Raw genomic sequence first — 17,588 nt, 5'->3', positions numbered from 1 at the left:
AGCTTGCTTAGTCACTTCAATGGACAAATAAAAGTCACTTCAATAGACAAATAAAAGTCACTTCAATAGACAAATAAAAAGTGTCACTCCTTCCTCTCACAACGAGCCATCCATAACATACTAATGACTTTTTCAAATACAGTTGGCTTGTGGCAAAAGGCTGCACCAAATCAGTATATTGTGGTTTACACTGTATGCCAAATAATATTTTAACCACACATGCATCATTTCAAGTGGAGAAATGCACTTTTTGACTGTCAAAAAAACAGGAGTGATATTTAGGTCTGTGTACAGTACTTCCTGTGTGAGTCACGGGGTTAATGTTTGGTGGTGAGATAGGAAACATTGTGCTGCCAATATATCAACACGACTTCCCTATCACTCCAACCTCGCTCTCAGATCAATGTTTGCAGTGTACTGTGACTAGACGATGTGTCATTGAGCTCAACGCCTACACAAGGGAGAGAGAGAGACTGATGTTTTGTGGAAACAGCTCAGAGATCTTCCACCGAGATCCTCTGTGTTTTGCGATGTCTCAGCTCTTAAATTCTCCTTTATCACTGTGAAATCCATATCTGTTTCCTCCTTTGTTGGGTGTATAGTAAAAAAAAAAAGTGATGTTTTATTGTTCACATACACCGCATAGGTGCAGTTAGTACGGCACCTCTGGAGCAAATGAGAGGTAAGTGCCTTGCTCAAGGGCACATGGACAGATTTTCTCACCTTGGGTATTCGAACCAGTGACCTTTCAGTCACTGTCCCAACGCTCTAACCGCTAGGCTACCTGCTGCCATAAACATTGACTGGTGGTGGAGTACTGAGCCGTATTTAAAAAGGGTGCTGCTCTATTATCAGCTCCCCCTGTCCACACAATCTTATTCATTATGATCTGAAAAGGCAAAACTGATCCATGATCAGCTCTCCTAGTTTGAGACTATATGATTACAGGCCCTGATTCAGCTTACATATGGGCATACCCTCTCCTGACCCTATTGACTGACTCAATATATGTCATATGTGCCAGATGGGAAACAGTTGAACACAGTTAACGTGTAAAATTGTAGCCATTAAAAAGTAACCCCAGAGTAGTGTGGTGTCTGCTATATGTCACCCCATAACCTCAGTAGCGGGTTGAAGTGGGAGCGGCCAGGAGACCTTGAGTGACTCAGACTACCTTGAATGACTATCGCCTCTCTCAGTCAGATTAGCCTCCAGTTTAACAACTTCCTTCCTTGTCAGAATTCATTGTTTCCAGTGCTGGGGCTGCAGCTATTTTTAACAGCAGCAGCGCCGGGCGCTTGCTCGGCTATCTCTCCCTGAGTGGGACCCGGCCTGGCTGCCATTTGCTCTTTCAACACACAGAGGGAGAGCCAGAGCCTTCTGTCTCCCTGGAAGCTAGCTGTTTGTTTGTACAGCCAACTCACTGGGGGGAAAGAAGAAAACAGCGCCCCAGGAAGCATGAGGTAGCACTTTTGTTACCAGATAAGGCTGGAGCAGAGCAGGGTCGCATTTGGCCCCACACTGAGGCTCATTATGTAAGTGCTCTTTTATGCCTCCACCCATAAGGCCATGTCATAAACCAAACAGTACTGAGAGAGAGGTTCTCACACACAGCAGCAGCATCTGAGACCCAGCACAGCCAGCCAGTCTCATTCATAATACATCTTATCAGCAGCAGGCGACAGTAAAGGGGAATGCTAGCAGATATGAGTCCATGTGGGTCAATAGAGATCTGACAGTGGATATTGTGAGCCACTAATCAACAATGGAGTGTAGTGTATATCCATACATTGACTCACACAAGATGACAAAGGGAACTGGACATGTTTGAAGAGTAATTTTTGGGGCTGCTTTGTCCTTCCTCGACAGCTGTATTGCTGTAAATCTTTTGTCTATAATTTACAGTCGGGGCATTAAGCAGTCCTTCAAACGGCTCATAAATCACTGGGTGTGGGTGCCATGCCTCTAAGGTAATAATTACACATGACTGCTAGGGCCGTTTATCTTGCCGCTCTCTGTTTGTGCACAGGAGAAGACTGGATTCCTCCACAGTCGGAGGCTCAATCCTGCCAAATTGCTCCAACCCCAGTGAAACGGGGACTAGGCTCTGTGAATCTGATCACCATGGCAACATACCAGTTTTTCTCTCTCTCTCTCTCTCTCTCTCTCTCTCTCTCTCTCTCTCTCTCTCTCTCTCTCTCTTTCTCTTTCTCTTTCTCTCTCTCTCTCTCTCTCTTTCTCACGGTGTCAGCCTCAGAAGCGGACAGTCTTATTCCTTCAGGTAAAGATAAAATAAGTCTGCCTACAACAAAACTAAATGCTACAGATGCAATCATTTCAAGCTGAAATTGAAGAGGCATCAGAGGTATTCTGTATGAATAAAAAAAATATATACACTACCGGTCAAACATTTTAGAACACCTAATTATTCAAGGGTTTTTCTTTATTTTTACTATTTTCTACATTGTAGAATAATAGTGAAGACATCAACACTATGAAATAACACATATGGAATCATGTAGTAACCAAAAAAGTGTTAAACAAATCAAAATTAATTTTATATTTTGAGATTCTTCAAATAGCCATCCTTTGCCTTGATTACAGCTTTGCACACTCTTGGCATTCTCTCAACCAGCTTCATGAGGTAGTCACCTGGAATGCATTTCAATTAATAGGTGTGCCTTCTTAAAAGTTAATTTGTGGAATGTATTTCCTTCTTAATGTGTTTGAGCCAATCAGTTGTGTTGTGTCAAGGTATGAGTAGGTGTTCTAAAACTTTTGACCGGTAGTGTATATTACATTTTCTTTTTGATGGAACAAAACAGTTTTCATCCTGATTATAATTATAAACTTCGCTAGTCTATATTCTATCTATCCTCATTGATCTCAAAGTAAACAACAACAGTCAGTCTGTTCTGCAGTCAGTCTGGAGGATGTCAGTCGTCAGGCCAGGTGGATTAGGGGATGATTAGGGGATTGGCCATCCTTCCTTGTCAGCAGCACGGCCGGCGCTCCAGGCTGCAGTCTTATTATGACACAACACAGAGCAGACCTTCCTCCACCAAAGGACTTAAACAGCTACATTCTCTTTCATTACACTGCTATTGTCCTATCACTATCACAAACATAGACTTTTGCTCAAACTTAGACTATTATGCTCTATCTGTGTATAACACAACATAGCCTACCTTCACTTTCAAGTAGTGTAGGTGTATATCTAATTGTTTATACACTAGAAATGTCACATACACTATAAGCCATATTTGTGTATAAACAACAAAGGCTACCTTCACCTAGGTGTACAGGTAAGTGCCAAAATAAAGGAAACACCAACATAAAGTGTCTTACTAGGGCATTGGGCCAACATGAGACAGAATAGCTTCAATGCACCTTGGCATAGATTCTACAAGTGTCTGGAACTCCATTGGAGGGATGCAACTCCATTTTGGGTGATATAATGACACCAGGCTTGGGCTATATACCATTTATACCGTATACCGGGTATTTCCAGGCTGTATCACAACCGGCCGTGATTGGGAGTCCCATAGGGCGGCACACAATTGGCCCAGCGTCGTCCGGGTTTGGCCGGAGTAGCCATCATTGTAAATAAGATTTTTTTTTAACTGACTTGCCAAGTTAAATAAAGAATAAATAAAAAATAAATGTTTAAAAAAAAAAAAAAAAAAAAAACATCTAAGTGGATAGATATCAAGATATCAAGATATCAAGCTTCTTGGTTACAGCAGAGACATTCAATCCCCTCCTGGATCAAGATCCTTGTTGCCTAAATGTTTCTTTGTTGTTGAAATAGCGCCCCTTTGCTGCACTCCGGTTATACCGTGTACCCCGGTATGGTACAGAAACATTATGATGGTATGAAAATCTGGATTCCGCCCATTCCTAGGTGGTGGAAATGCTGTCTCATGCGCCTGTCCAGAATCTCCCATAAGTGTTCAATTGGGTTGAGATCTAGTGACTGAGATGCCCATGTCATATGGTTTACATGCTCATCAAACCATTCGGTGGCCACTCATACCCTATGGATGGGGGCATTGTTATCATATGGGGGCATAGCCATGGTAGACAAAATAATGGCCTGCCCATCATTTTTATACATGACCCCTAAGCATGATGGGATGTTAATTGCTTAATTACTCAGGAACCACACCTGTGTGGACACATTTGCTTTCAATATACTTTGTATCCCTCATTTACTCAAGTGTTTCCATTATTTTGGCAGTTACCTGTAAATCTAATTGGTAATGCAGTATAAATGTCATGGCACAGCTAGGTGTCTTGGGAATTAGCATACGCAGATTGTTTGGAATTAATTAGAGATGCCAGGTTTGTGGATGGATAATATGAACTAGTTGGCCTGCGCTGCCCTGACAGCTAGGGAGACAGAGATAAAGCCCCAGGAGAAAGCCTTCAGATCCTTAGACAGAGTCCTGACCCCTCCGCCATGGACCATCTACATCTCAGTCATATAACCCTACTACGCTAGCTCTTCCCCGTCCACAGGATCAACCAATCACAGCCCTCGACACAACCACCACCTCCTCGGGAGTGTGTGTGTGGGTGTGTGTGCTCAGATTGATCTAGATTGTTCGCTTGATTCTGACTCTCTCTCTTATTCAGTCTCATTACACAGATCTCCAGCAGCGTGTAAAACATATGAATAATATCAAAGCACATCTTTGCCCCTGTTCTGTTCATGGTGTGCTGTAAATCTTTTAGTGAAAATACTCCCGCTTCAATTACATGATGATCTAATCTAATGACTATTAATGCAGACCTGGAGAGCTAGGTCCCCATAGAATTAGAGTACTAGAATGGAGATGAACCTTCTTATGATGGGATAAAGGTCAGCAATTTTGGTCAGCGAGTTGGTCAACCATGGTTTACCAGTGCTGTTATATTATATTGTGTAAAATAATGAATTAGAAAAATGTATATGCACTGTATGGTTGTAATTTAATAAGATCTCTATGTAGGTCAGTGTGAGATAATGATGATTAGTCACCAAGGTGAGACTGAGAGTACGAGGCATTGTGTACCTCATGAGAGAAGAGTGTGATAGTGTCAAAGTCACTCACCTCTCGCCCTTGATCGACTCGGCACGACTCGCTGTCACCCTCGGAGAAGGATCCCGACTCGTCACTGGAGTTGGTGCCGTACGATTGCTCGCACTTGATCTTGGGGCGAACCTGGTTGAAGAGGGTGTCCCCCCCCATCACGCCCTGTTCCTGCTGGTCGGCGGCGAGGCGGAGCGCCACGTTGGAGCACGGCGAGGAGGAGAACTCAAACTGGGGCAGGCTGCAGGGTGAGCCGCCGCTCCCGTCCTCCGCGTAGGAGTAGGAGGAGCAGGAGCTGGAGGTCCGTGTGCGGGTCTCAGAGGGCGGAGAGCGCGAGCACACCTTGATTGGCACTGGGCAGCTGGTGTTTGGCAGCGGGCGACAGAGGACCGGCGGGGGCTCGGTGGTGGCGGAGGCGAAGGAGGGGGCACTGCTCGGGGAGTAGGTCTGGGAGCTGGGAAGGGACTGGCTGGCACCAGCCCACAGGCCCATTGGCGTGTGCTCCGAGAGCTCCATCTCCAAAGAGCTCCCGCCGGGGTAGGAATGCGCCGGGGAGCCCAGACGGTCACAGGCCCCTGAGGAGGAAAAGATGACACTGCGGCGGTCCATCTCCACTTCCTGTTTGCAGTCGCCGTCGCAGGAGGTGGAGTTCAGCGGCGAGAGCCTCAGAGGGAAGCCGTCTACCTCCTTCAGGGATGTAACAGACAGGCCCAACTCCCCAGCAGTGAGAGGCCTGAAGTCTTTTGTTTTGTGATCTCCCAGAGTGGTTCCTTTGTCTTGGGGGCAGACGCTGGCGAGTCTGTTGGCAAATAGCTGCTGCGACACATTGGGCAGACCCGGCAGGTCTGCTCCTTTTTTGAAGAAGGCGCGGAGGCAGGTGGGGGACTTGCTCCTCTTGGCGGAGGAGGTGGACAACACTGGGACACTGTCCATCTCCATGCCTGTCTCCTTGTCCAGGCCGCCCTGCTCGTCCCCTGACAGGCACAGCGAGATGGCCTCTTCCTCTGCCCGCGGCTCCACTTTGATGTCTGCCACCGGCGACATGCTCTGGCCCCGGACCGCCCCGCAACTGATGCCACCGCTTGTCTCCTTTAATAATAATGTGCTTGGTAAACCTGAGGTACTGGTGTGTGAGGAGGTGTCGTTATTGTGCTTGTTGCAGGCCCACTGGTATTTCCTGTATTTGGGGCAGCGGGGGAGGTCGGATGCTCCGTGTCTGTCGAAGTCCAGTCGTACGTTGCTGAAGTCACTGGGCACCGCCACGGGTAGCCGGTCCTTGTCCGGGGCGCGCCGCAAGGAGGAAAGGGCTTCAGAGCGCCGGCGTGCCCGGGGGGAGGCTGCCTTTGTTGTCGTCTCAGACTGCATGTTCTCGTCCTCGGCCTTGTGGTTGCCCTCGGCCGGCGCCACCTTGTGGCACAGCAGCAGGCCATCCTCCTCACTGCGGAGCTGGGCCTCCAGGAAGCGAAAGCATGAGTCCTCCAGGTTGTGCACGCGCAGGAATTCGGCACAGCGGATGACCTCCTGGATGTTTTCTCTGCTGAGTAACAGCTTAGCAGTGTAGGCAAACTGCAACAATGGGGCGAATCCCCTGGCAGTGACCTGCGAAAAAACAGGGAAATTGCCAGCATTACCATCAGCACTGCCATTGTTCTGAGCCCTTGGAGTGTGGTGAGACAACCCGACAGCTCTAATGACCACAAACAAACACTGTAAAGTACTAAGTTAATCTTTTATCGGGTCAGCACCGAACATTGTAAAAAGCCAGTAAATAAAACCCAGTGGTGCTGGGCTGGTTGGCAGGCGGCAGCTTGGGTGTCCAGTCCGTTTTCATTACAAAAACCCTTTTGACATACTGACATTTCACTGGGCTACCACAGTCTGTCTGCCCTGCGGTGACCTATCGCCCTACGGTGACCTATCACCCTCCCCGGCGGCTCCCACCCACCCCTGTGTTGTGTTGTGTTGATGTACAGGAAGCCTTTGTTGTCATCACAGACTGCATATAGACTATAGGACCATATGGATTGCAGCTCCTCCTGCTGCTCCTGCTGCTACTGCTGCTGCCTCACTTTCTGTGTCAGTCCCCTGCAGCCCCTCTTTAAGTGCCTGTGAAGCCAAACAGTTTGAAAGACTGTGGCTTATCATTATTGCAACCATGTGGCGTAACCTAGGATAAGAGAGAGGGAATCCTTCAATTTAGACTTAATGCAGGATAATTATGGAAACCTGCCCTCTTCTACTGTTGTTACTGTAGCTAGAGAGAGAGAGAGAGAGAGAGAGAATGGGAGGGAGGGAGGGAGGGAGGGAGAGAAAATGGGAGGGAGGGAGAAAGAGAGTGAGAGAGAGAGAGGGTGTGAGAGACAAGAGAAAGGAGCCAGGCTAGCTAGCTGTTTAATACCATTATGTTTGGTGTGTGTAGAGGAAAGCTCTTTTTTGAGAGACACACCCCTTGCTCAGGCAACAGTAGGACACAGCACTGTTTGACAACAGTCTCTGATGAAGAATTTCCCCTGTTAGATGCTTGCTCAATGAATACCATCACAAACCACACACAAAGCAAGGTGTGCTGACAATGCAATTACGAGGCTATCCACTTTGAATGGTGGATAGCCATTGTTGTGTGTGTGCCACCGGCACCTTTTCTTTGCCTGAGCGATGTAAAGACCCCGGTACAAGACTTAACGTGCTCTCACAGTGTGTTTTTAATGAGCAGGGAGAAAGAGCCCAGTGTTTACTGGTTGTTTTGCTGCCCATTTGTGGGAGTAACAACACAAGATGAATTACTCTAGGTCATTAGGTCATTAGGTCACCAACCCGTCGATCGCGAGGCATTCCTAGTCGATCACCAAACATTTAGGTAAAAAAACAACGATGAAGCGTTCCTATTTTTTTATTTGTTTCGTGATGTTGGCGGTAGGTGCACTTGATTCAGCAGCCCTCGTGCAGGGAAGGCAAAGTGTTCCCATTTTGAACCATTTCATGTCTGAAGTTATTACTCCGCTGACCCAGCAGGCCCAGAGAGCAAATCAGGTGCACCTACAGGCCTACGGCTGGCCAATCAGATAGCTCAGATCACCGTGTCTGCACTGTGCCCTGAAGCCATAGACTGTCAAAATAAGCCTTAAGTGCACAGCAAAATTGATGCTGTAAGATTTTGACTAGAGAGAGACTCAACAAATACAGCAAAGCGCTGCTGTTTTTATGAGTGAGTTCATGTTTAAGTTGTTATTCAGCACTGTCAACACGTTGTTCAACACTTTTATAAGCCATAAAATGCTACAACCAGCGCTGCAGCTGTAATGAATGACTATAGCAAAGTGTTTGGATAAGCTTGCGTTGTTATTATTAGCAGTTATTATTATTTATTTTTATATCGCGGAATATTTTACTTTATCTGGACATCGGATTAACAACATGAATTGGTGCAAGAGGCAGAAATAATGTAGTGCGACTTGAGTTTCGCCATCCGCTGGAAGACTGTGTTCCCTTTTCTCAACGGAGGGAGGAGGAGCGGAGGGGTGATGAGTCAGGTGAGAGGCAACCTCACCGCTGCTAAACCCCCCCCCCCCCCCTCAGACTGACCATCAGATGCAGGCCATCAGTCCAGTAAAATAAAATAAAAAGATAATTATTATGCTCAATCAGCTGTGCCTCAAAACTAATACAACAAATGATCTATTACAAGTGTGATTATATACCTTCATTTTTTAAATATAATTATAAATATAATAGCCAATATGCCGTGAATGCATTGGGTATATAGCATACTACAAACCTCATTGCTACAGATCTGTTTATAATAGGTTAACTACTGTTCTAGATGTAATGGTTCTCTCTCTCTCTCTCTCTCTGTCTGTCTGTGAACCGTAGCAGTAGAGGCTGTCGGCAGCTCTGCACTCCCATGCTCGGTGCCAGGCACCCTGCTAGTAAAACAGGATTTTCCCTCCTCAGAAATCAAACTCACAAACCACAAAAATTTGCTTTGTGGATTTTTCCGTTTGGAAAAACAACCGGACAGTGTTTACGAGGAAACGCAAATATAGGCCTAGAGGGGAAAATGTTAGGTAATATGAATTATTCATAGCAGGAGTGAAATCACTGGGATGTGTGTTGTGTCGATTTTGTTGGAGGGATTATTCTAAATGTGGTTTAAATACACAACATTTATGAATTGTAATCCTATAAGGATAGTATTTTTGTAATTCTGTGGTTGCCTGATAACACAACAAATATATTAATGTTAGGCTACTCCCTAGACTGTTCCCCTGATCTATTTCCAGCTTGTAAATCTTTAATTTACTATTTATATTTTTGACAACTTTTACTTTTACTTCACTACATTCCTGAAGAAAATAAAGTACTTTTTACTCCATACATTTTCCCTGACATCCAAAAGTACTCGTTACATTTTTAATGCTTAGCAGAACAGGAAAACTGTCCAATTCACACACGCATCAAGAGAACATCCCTGGCCATCCCTACTGCCTCTGATCTGGTGGACTCACTAAACACAAATGCTTAGTTAGTAAATTATGTCTGAGTGTTGGAGTGTGCCTCTGGCTACCTGTAAAAAAAACATTTAAAAAAATAGTGCCATTTGGTTTTTTTAACATAAGGAATTTGAATAGATGTTTACTTTTGATACTTAAGTATATTTAAAACTTTTACTCAAGTAGTATTTTACTGGGTAACTTTCATTTTTAATTGAGTCATTTTCTATGAAGGTATCTTTACTTTTACTCAAGTATGACAATTGGGTAGTTTTTCCACCAATGCCCTCGACCACATGTGATTACACCAGTGTTACAACCAGCACAGTCGCATAATGAAGGCAAACATGAGGGATCCGGATGTAAAGGCTCTCTTTCGGTGAGTGAGTTGACCAAGGCGCAGCGGGTGATGAATACATAATGTTTTAATGACAAGACGGAAAAACACGAAACGAAATACACTTGAATGATTTACAAAATAACAAAACGAACTAGACAGACCTAAACTATGAACTTACATGAAACGAGGAACACATAAACAGGAACGACCGAACGAACGAGACGAGACAATACCGTGTGGTGCAAAATACACAGACACAGCAACAATCACCCACAAACAAACAGTGAGAACAACCTACCTTAATATGACTCTCAATTAGAGGAAAACGCAAAACACCTGCCTCTAATTAAGAGCCATACCAGGCAACCCAAAACCAACATAGAAACAGAAAACATAGACTGCCCACCCAAAACTCACGCCCTGACCATCACACACATACAAAACAACAGAAAACAGGTCAGGAACGTGACAGAACCCCCCCCTCAAGGTGCGAACGCCGGGCGCACCAGCACAAAGTCCAGGGGAGGGTCTGGGTGGGCATCTGACCACGGTGGTGGCTCAGGCTCCGGACGCTGTCCCCACACCACCATAGTCACTCCCCGCTTCTGTATCCCCCTCCCAATGACCACCCTCCAACTAAAACCACCTAAATGAAGGGGCAGCACCGGGATAAGGGGCAGCACCGGGATAAGGGGCAGCACCGGGATAAGGGGCAGCAGGTCCTGGCTGAGGGACTCTGGCAGGTCCGGGGTGAGGGACTCTGGCAGGTCCGGGGTGAGGGACTCTGGCAGGTCCGGGCTGAGGGACTCTGGCAGGTCCGGGCTGAGGGACTCTGGCAGGTCCGGGCTGAGGGACTCTGGCAGGTCCGGGCTGAGGGACTCTGGCAGGTCCGGGCTGAGGGACTCTGGCAGGTCCGGGCTGAGGGACTCTGGCAGGTCCGGGCTGAGGGGCTCTGGCAGGTCCGGGCTGAGGGGCTCTGGCAGCTCCGGACTGGGTGGCAGCTCCGGACTGGGTGGCAGCTCCGGACTGGGTGGCAGCTCATGACTGTAGGGCAGCTCATGACTGTAGGGCAGCTCATGACTGTAGGGCAGCTCATGACTGTACGGCAGCTCATGACTGTACGGCAGCTCATGACTGTAGGGCAGCTCATGACTGTAGGGCAGCTCATGACTGTAGGGCAGCTCATGACTGTAGGGCAGCTCATGACTGTAGGGCAGCTCATGACTGTACGACAGCTCCTGACTGTAGGGCAGCTCCTGACTGTAGGGCAGCTCCTGACTGGCTGGCGGCTCTGGCAGCTCCTGACTGGCTGGCGGCTCTGGCAGCTCCTGACTGGCTGGCGGCTCTGGCAGCTCCTGACTGGCTGGCGGCTCTGGCAGCTCCTGACTGGCTGGCGGCTCTGGCAGCTCCTGACTGGCTGGCGGCTCTGGCAGCTCCTGACTGGCTGGCGGCTCTGGCAGCTCCTGACTGGCTGGCGGCTCTGGCAGCTCCTGACTGACGGACGGCTCTGGCAGCTCCTGACTGACGGACGGCTCTAGCGGCTCCTGACTGACGGACGGCTCTAGCGGCTCCTGACTGACGGACGGCTCTAATGGCTCGGGACAGACGGGCGGCTCTAATGGCTCGTGGCAGACGGATGGCTCAGAAGGCGCTGGGCAGACGGATGGCTCAGAAGGCGCTGGGCAGACAGATGGCTCAGACGGCGCTGGGCAGACAGATGGCTCAGACGGCGCTGGGCAGACAGATGGCTCAGACGGCGCTGGGCAGACAGATGGCTCAGACGGCGCTGGGCAGACAGATGGCTCAGACGGCGCTGGGCAGACAGGCAGTGCAGAAGGCGTTGGGCAGACGGCCTACTCTGCCCTGCTGAGGCGCACAGTAGGCCTGGTGCGTGGTGCCGGAACTGGAGGTACCGGGATGACGGCACGCACTTCAAAGCTAGTGCGGGGAGCAGGGACAGGGCACACTGACCTCTCGAAGCGCACTATAGGCCTGGTGCGTGGTACCGGAACTGGAGGTACCGGGCTGAGGGCACGCACCTCAGGGCGAGTGCGGGGAGAAGGAACAGTGCGTACAGGGCTCTGGAGACGCACAGATGGCTTAGTGCGTGGTGCCGGAACTGGAGGCACTGGGCTGGAGACACGCACCATAGGGAGAGTGCGTGGAGGAGGAACAGTGCTCTTAAAACGCACTGGAAGCCTGGTGCGTGGTGTAGGCACTGGTGGTACTGGGCTGGGGCGAGGAGGTAGCGCCGGAAATACCGGACCGTGTAGGCGTACTGGCTCCCTTGAGCACTGAGCCTGGCCAACCTTACCTGGTTGCATGCTCCCCGTAGCCCGTCCAGTGCGGGGAGGTGGAATAACCCGCACTGGGCTGTGTTGGCGAACCGGGGACACCATGCGTAAGGCTGGTGCCATGTAAGCCGGCCCAAGGAGACGTACTGGTGGCCAGATATGTAGGGCCGGCCTTATGACACTTGGCTCAATGCCCAATCTAGCCCTACCAGTGCGGGGAGGTGGAATAACCCGCACTGGGCTATGCACCCGTACAGGAGACACCGTGCGCTCTACTGCGTAACATGGTGTCTGCCCGTACTCCCGCTCTCCACGGTTAGCCTGGGAAGTGGGCGCAGGTCTCCTACCTGCCCTCGGCCCACTACCTCTTAGCCCCCTCCCCCCCCAAGAATTTTTTGGGTAGTACTTGCGGGCTTCCAGCCTTGCTTCCGTGCTGCCTCCTCATAACGTCGCCTCTCCGCTTTCGCTGCCTCCAGCTCCGCTTTGGGGCGGCGACACTCCACTGGCTCTGCCCAGGGTCCTTTACCGTCCAGGATCTCTTCCCATGTCCAATCCTCCTTTTCCCACTGCTGCTGTCGTTGCTGTCCGTTAACCCGCTGCTTGATCTGGGTTTGGTGGGTGATTCTGTAAAGGCTCTCTTTCGGTGAGTGAGTTGACCAAGGCGCAGCGGGTGATGAATACATAATGTTTTAATGACAAGACGGAAAAACACGAAACGAAATACACTTGAATGATTTACAAAATAACAAAACGAACTAGACAGACCTAAACTATGAACTTACATGAAACGAGGAACACATAAACAGGAACGACCGAACGAACGAGACGAGACAGTACCGTGTGGTGCAAAACACACAGACACAGCGACAATCACCCACAAACAAACAGTGAGAACAACCTACCTTAATATGACTCTCAATTAGAGGAAAACGCAAAACACCTGCCTCTAATTAAGAGCCATACCAGGCAACCCAAAACCAACATAGAAACAGAAAACATAGACTGCCCACCCAAAACTCACGCCCTGACCATCACACACATACAAAACAACAGAAAACAGGTCAGGAACGTGACACCGGAGAAAGACAGCGAAAGAAAGAGAGAGAGAGAGAGAGAGAGAAAGAGAGGGAGAGAGACAGAGAGAGAGAGAGAGGTGTGAGGAAAAAAAGGGCAAGAGGGAAAGATGGTTGCACTTGCAACCTAAAAAGCCACACTTGAAAGGGAGAACAAAAAGCGAAGGTGGTGGATAGAAAGCACATTTCCTGGTCATTACTGGATAGCCGTTGACATACTGTATGAAGCATTTCAGGATGTTAGCAACACTTATTGTAGGAGTTAACACAAAGGGACAAATTAATCAAGGTGATAGAACTGGGGCATTTTATGCTAATATGGGCTTGTGGACCGGGTGGGCCAAGCCTGCTATGTTTCTATGGACTGGTGACGAGGCGGTACCATTACAGAGCAGGACATTATAGCAAGAGTGCATCACAGAACCCTGTTTATAGGAAGTCTGCCCAATATCCTTTCATAAACAGACAGTGTGGAAAACTTTTCACCCCCTTCTTTCTCCCTCTATTGCTATCTCTCTCTCGCTCTCTCTGACATCCCCCTCTGTCTTCCAGTCTCTGTCTCCCTCACTGAGCTCTCTCTCTGAGGCCTCCCTCTGTCCGCTCCACTCTGTAGTAGAGACGGCTAATTCATGCAACTGTACTTCAGTGAATTCCTGAATGTCATGTATCCTAATAAGGACATTGCATAGCATGACAATGGAGTGGTGCTTCTACACCTGCATTGCTTGCTGTTTGGGGTTTTAGGCTGGGTTTCTGTACAGCCCTTTGAGATATCAGCTGATGTAAGAAGGGCTATATAAATACATTTAATTTGAGTGCTTCCCCGGACGGCACGCTGCCAAGCCAGAAGAGAGATCTCCTCTGGAGAGACTACAAGCTAGACATTTTAATATCAGATCTGCTGAGTAACCTGACATTAAACTCTGTATTGAAAGGCGCATGATGAGGAGCCTCGATGTTGATGAGTCACAGCACAGCGCTAATGGATAGAGGTACTGTATGGAGGGTTGGCTGCCATCGTCATTTATCCTCGTGGGAGAGAAAAGAGAGGTGGAGGAAGAAGCACAGGGACAATGACTCGCTGCAGTACAGCCAAGTGTTCACTTTAAGCCAGGCAATTATGCCAATAAATAAACGAGGGAAATAGAAGTAATTTACAGTAAATTTGACAGCTAATGTGTATGAATGGCAAAGGAACAAAATGTTTTTTCCACAGTAAGACACCAGTAAACACTGGGACACATGAGACGTTTTCTGCGAGTAAACATCCCCTGACGGTGTGGAGTAAACATCCCCTGACGGTGTGGAGTAAACATCCCCTGACGGTGTGGAGTAAATCTCCCCTGACGGTGTGGAGTAAACATCCCCTGACGGTGTTGAGTAAATCTCCCCTGACGGTGTGGAGTAAATCTCCCCTGACGGTGTGGAGTAAATCTCCCCTGACGGTGTGGAGTAAACATCCCCTGACGGTGTGGAGTAAACATCCCCTGACGGTGTGGAGTAAATCTCCCCTGACGGTGTGGAGTAAACATCCCCTGACGGTGTGGAGTAAATCTCCCCTGACGGTGTGGAGTAAATCTACCCTGACGGTGTGGAGTAAACCTCCCCTGACGGTGTGGAGTAAACATCCCCTGACGGTGTGGAGTAAATCTCCCCTGACGGTGTGGAGTAAATCTCCCCTGACGGTGTGGAGTAAATCTCCCCTGACGGTGTGGAGTAAATCTCCCCTGACGGTGTGGAGTAAATCTCCCCTGACGGTGTGGAGTAAATCTCCCCTGACGGTGTGGAGTAAATCTCCCCTGACGGTCTGGAGTAAACCTACCCTGACAGTGTGGAGTAAACCTCCCCTGACAGTGTTGGTGAGTGTGTTGGTGAGTGACGGTGGGGAGTTAACTTCCCCTGATGTTGGGGAGTAAACCTCCCCTGACGGTGGGGAGTAAACCTCCCCTGATGGTGTGAAGTAAACAAGATAATGTACTTCCTAATCCTCTTGTATTTCAGTAGTTTACTGTACATGACAAGACACTGGGGAGGACATGACCCTAACACTTTACTACGAGGATGCTCAGCTCTGACTTTACACGCTGTCCCTGTCTTTATTCTTCAGAATGCTGTATGGTATCCTGCTATGTTTCTATACAAACTGGCAGAACATTACTGCTGTCCACTTGTTGATACATCCTGCACCTGAGATGAGACATTGAAAATACAGGGAAGCCAGTGGTTAATTGTTTGGGTCTCGAGGGTTAAATCCAGCTACTATAAACACACAGACAACATTCTGTAGGCTCTCACTGGGTCTCCCTAGCTGGCTGGCTGGTTGACTCAGAGAGAGATACATGTACATGCGCAGGTTCTCAGAGTAGCCTGCTCAAACGGCAGACAAAGATCCTGTATCCTTACTGTCAGATTAGCGCTGAGCACTGTGCCCTTGTGTTGGCGGAGAGAAGACCCCCCTGCATTAGCAACAGCAGTCACACTAGGTGGTATCGCTAGCTCACTTGCTCTTCTATCTTCTTTCTCTCTCTCCTCTCTTCTCCCTTCTTGTCGCACCCTGCCCCCAACTTTGGTGGGGGGGAAGACAGTTGAAGATATGCGCCCGCCTCCCGCCATCTGTCTAATGAGCTGTAATTGTGTGATAGTATCCTGGTTAGGCTCTCTGTTTGTGTCAAGCCCTGCTGTTGCTGTTCTGCTTCCACCTTGCCCTGAGTCCTTCAGATTAGTTAGCCTGGCTTCTTTCTGCATGTCCCGACCTGAACAAGTGTCTGTGGAGATGGAGGGGGGGGGGGGGGGGGGGGGGGTCACTCACCAACACTACACCTCTCAAGGCGCATTACATTTCCCTGTTTCACCAGCATCGACTCATGAGGCAGCCACTCTCTCTCTCCACTCACTACACCAGGCCTCAACATTATATTTACAGACAGTCCAATCACAGCAATCAAAGTGGTGTGGATGTATTTTATTTTCTCTCTTTGCTGCTTAGAGAGTTACATTTTTTTGTCTGAGACGAGTCATGACTGAGGGATCTGACAAACAGGAGGTGGTTTGAGGTTTGAACCAACTGCCCCTCTGCTGAATCACAGTGCATGTGCATCCTTAATGGCACCCTATTCCCTAGAGCCCTGGTCAAACGCAGTGAACTGTATAGTGGATAGGTTGCCATTCTCGACGCATCCTGAGTAAACCAGAGGTCAAATATGGCTACCGGTCAAGCAAGGGGCCTCCTTCCTCCTCCCTCCTATGGTCTGGATCTGGGATCAAGTGTTTGTTTCCTCCCTCTTCTTCGTTTAAGGCCCAGGGCAGTCAAAAATATGATTTTCATAGTTTCAAACCACTCTGCCAATAACAGCTTGTTTTCAGATGATTTTTTTTTTTTTTAGGTAGTCAGCTGGAATGCATTTCAATTAACAGGTTTTCCTTGTTAAAAGTTAATTTGTGGATATTCCTTTGCTTGTTAATGCATTTGATTTAATGCATTTGAGCCAATCAGTTGTGATGTGACAAGGTAGGGGTGGTATTGTCACGTTCCTGACCTGTTTTCCTTTGTTTTGTATTCATTTTAGTTGGTCAGGGCGTGAGTTGGGTGGGTTTGTCTATGTTTGTATTTCTATGTGGGGTTTTGTGTTCGGCCTGGTATGATTCTCAATTAGAGACAGGTGTGTATTGTTTGTCTCTAATTGAGAGTCATACAAAGGCAGCCAGGGTTTCACTGGGGTTTTGTGGGTGTTTGTTTCCTGTGTTAGTGTTTGGGCCACACAGGACGGTTTCGGTTTTGTCACGTTGGTTGTTTTTGTATTTTGTATTGTTTTGTTCACTTTCATTAAAAGAATGAACACTAACCACTCTGCGTTTTGGTCCACACCTTCTGTCAGCGAGGACAGCCGTAACAGAAACACCCACCACAAGAGGACCAAGCGGAGTGGAGAAGGGCAGCGACAGCAGCAGAGACAGAAGGAGGAATGGACATGGGAAGACGTTTTGGACGGCAAGGGTTGCTACACATGGGAGGAGATCCTGGCTGGAAGGGATCGCCTCCCATGGGAGCAGCTGGAGGCAGTTAGGAGAGCAGAGGCATCCGGAGAGAGGAACCGGCGTTATGAAGGTACGCGGCTAGCACGGAAACCCGAGAGTCTCACCCAAAAATTTCTTGGGGGGGGGCTAAAGGGGAGTGTGGCGAAGCCGGGTTGGATACCTGAGCCAACTCCCCGGGCTTGCCGTGGAGTAAGAGGGCGTCGTACTGGTCAGACACCGTGTTATGCGGTAAAGCGCACGGTGTCCCCAGTACGCGTGCTTAGCCCAGTGCGGGCTATTCC

The 17,588-nt window shown here is 48.6% G+C and overlaps 1 protein-coding gene across 2 annotated transcripts in view; it reads right to left on the bottom strand.

The window, feature by feature from the left end:
* Positions 1 to 17,588, bottom strand: part of LOC129817573 (transcription regulator protein BACH2-like) — a 115,763-nt gene that overhangs the window by 17,411 nt on the left and 80,764 nt on the right. For both annotated transcript variants that reach the window (XM_055872965.1, XM_055872966.1), the window contains exon 3: positions 5,097 to 6,674. In XM_055872965.1, coding sequence (XP_055728940.1) covers positions 5,097 to 6,674 — 1,578 coding nt within the window. The remainder of the gene's footprint in view (positions 1 to 5,096; positions 6,675 to 17,588) is intronic.

This window comes from Salvelinus fontinalis, chromosome 20 (genome assembly GCF_029448725.1).
Source record: "Salvelinus fontinalis isolate EN_2023a chromosome 20, ASM2944872v1, whole genome shotgun sequence".
NCBI lineage: Eukaryota > Metazoa > Chordata > Actinopteri > Salmoniformes > Salmonidae > Salvelinus > Salvelinus fontinalis.
This window is presented reverse-complemented; position numbering and strand designations above follow the sequence as displayed.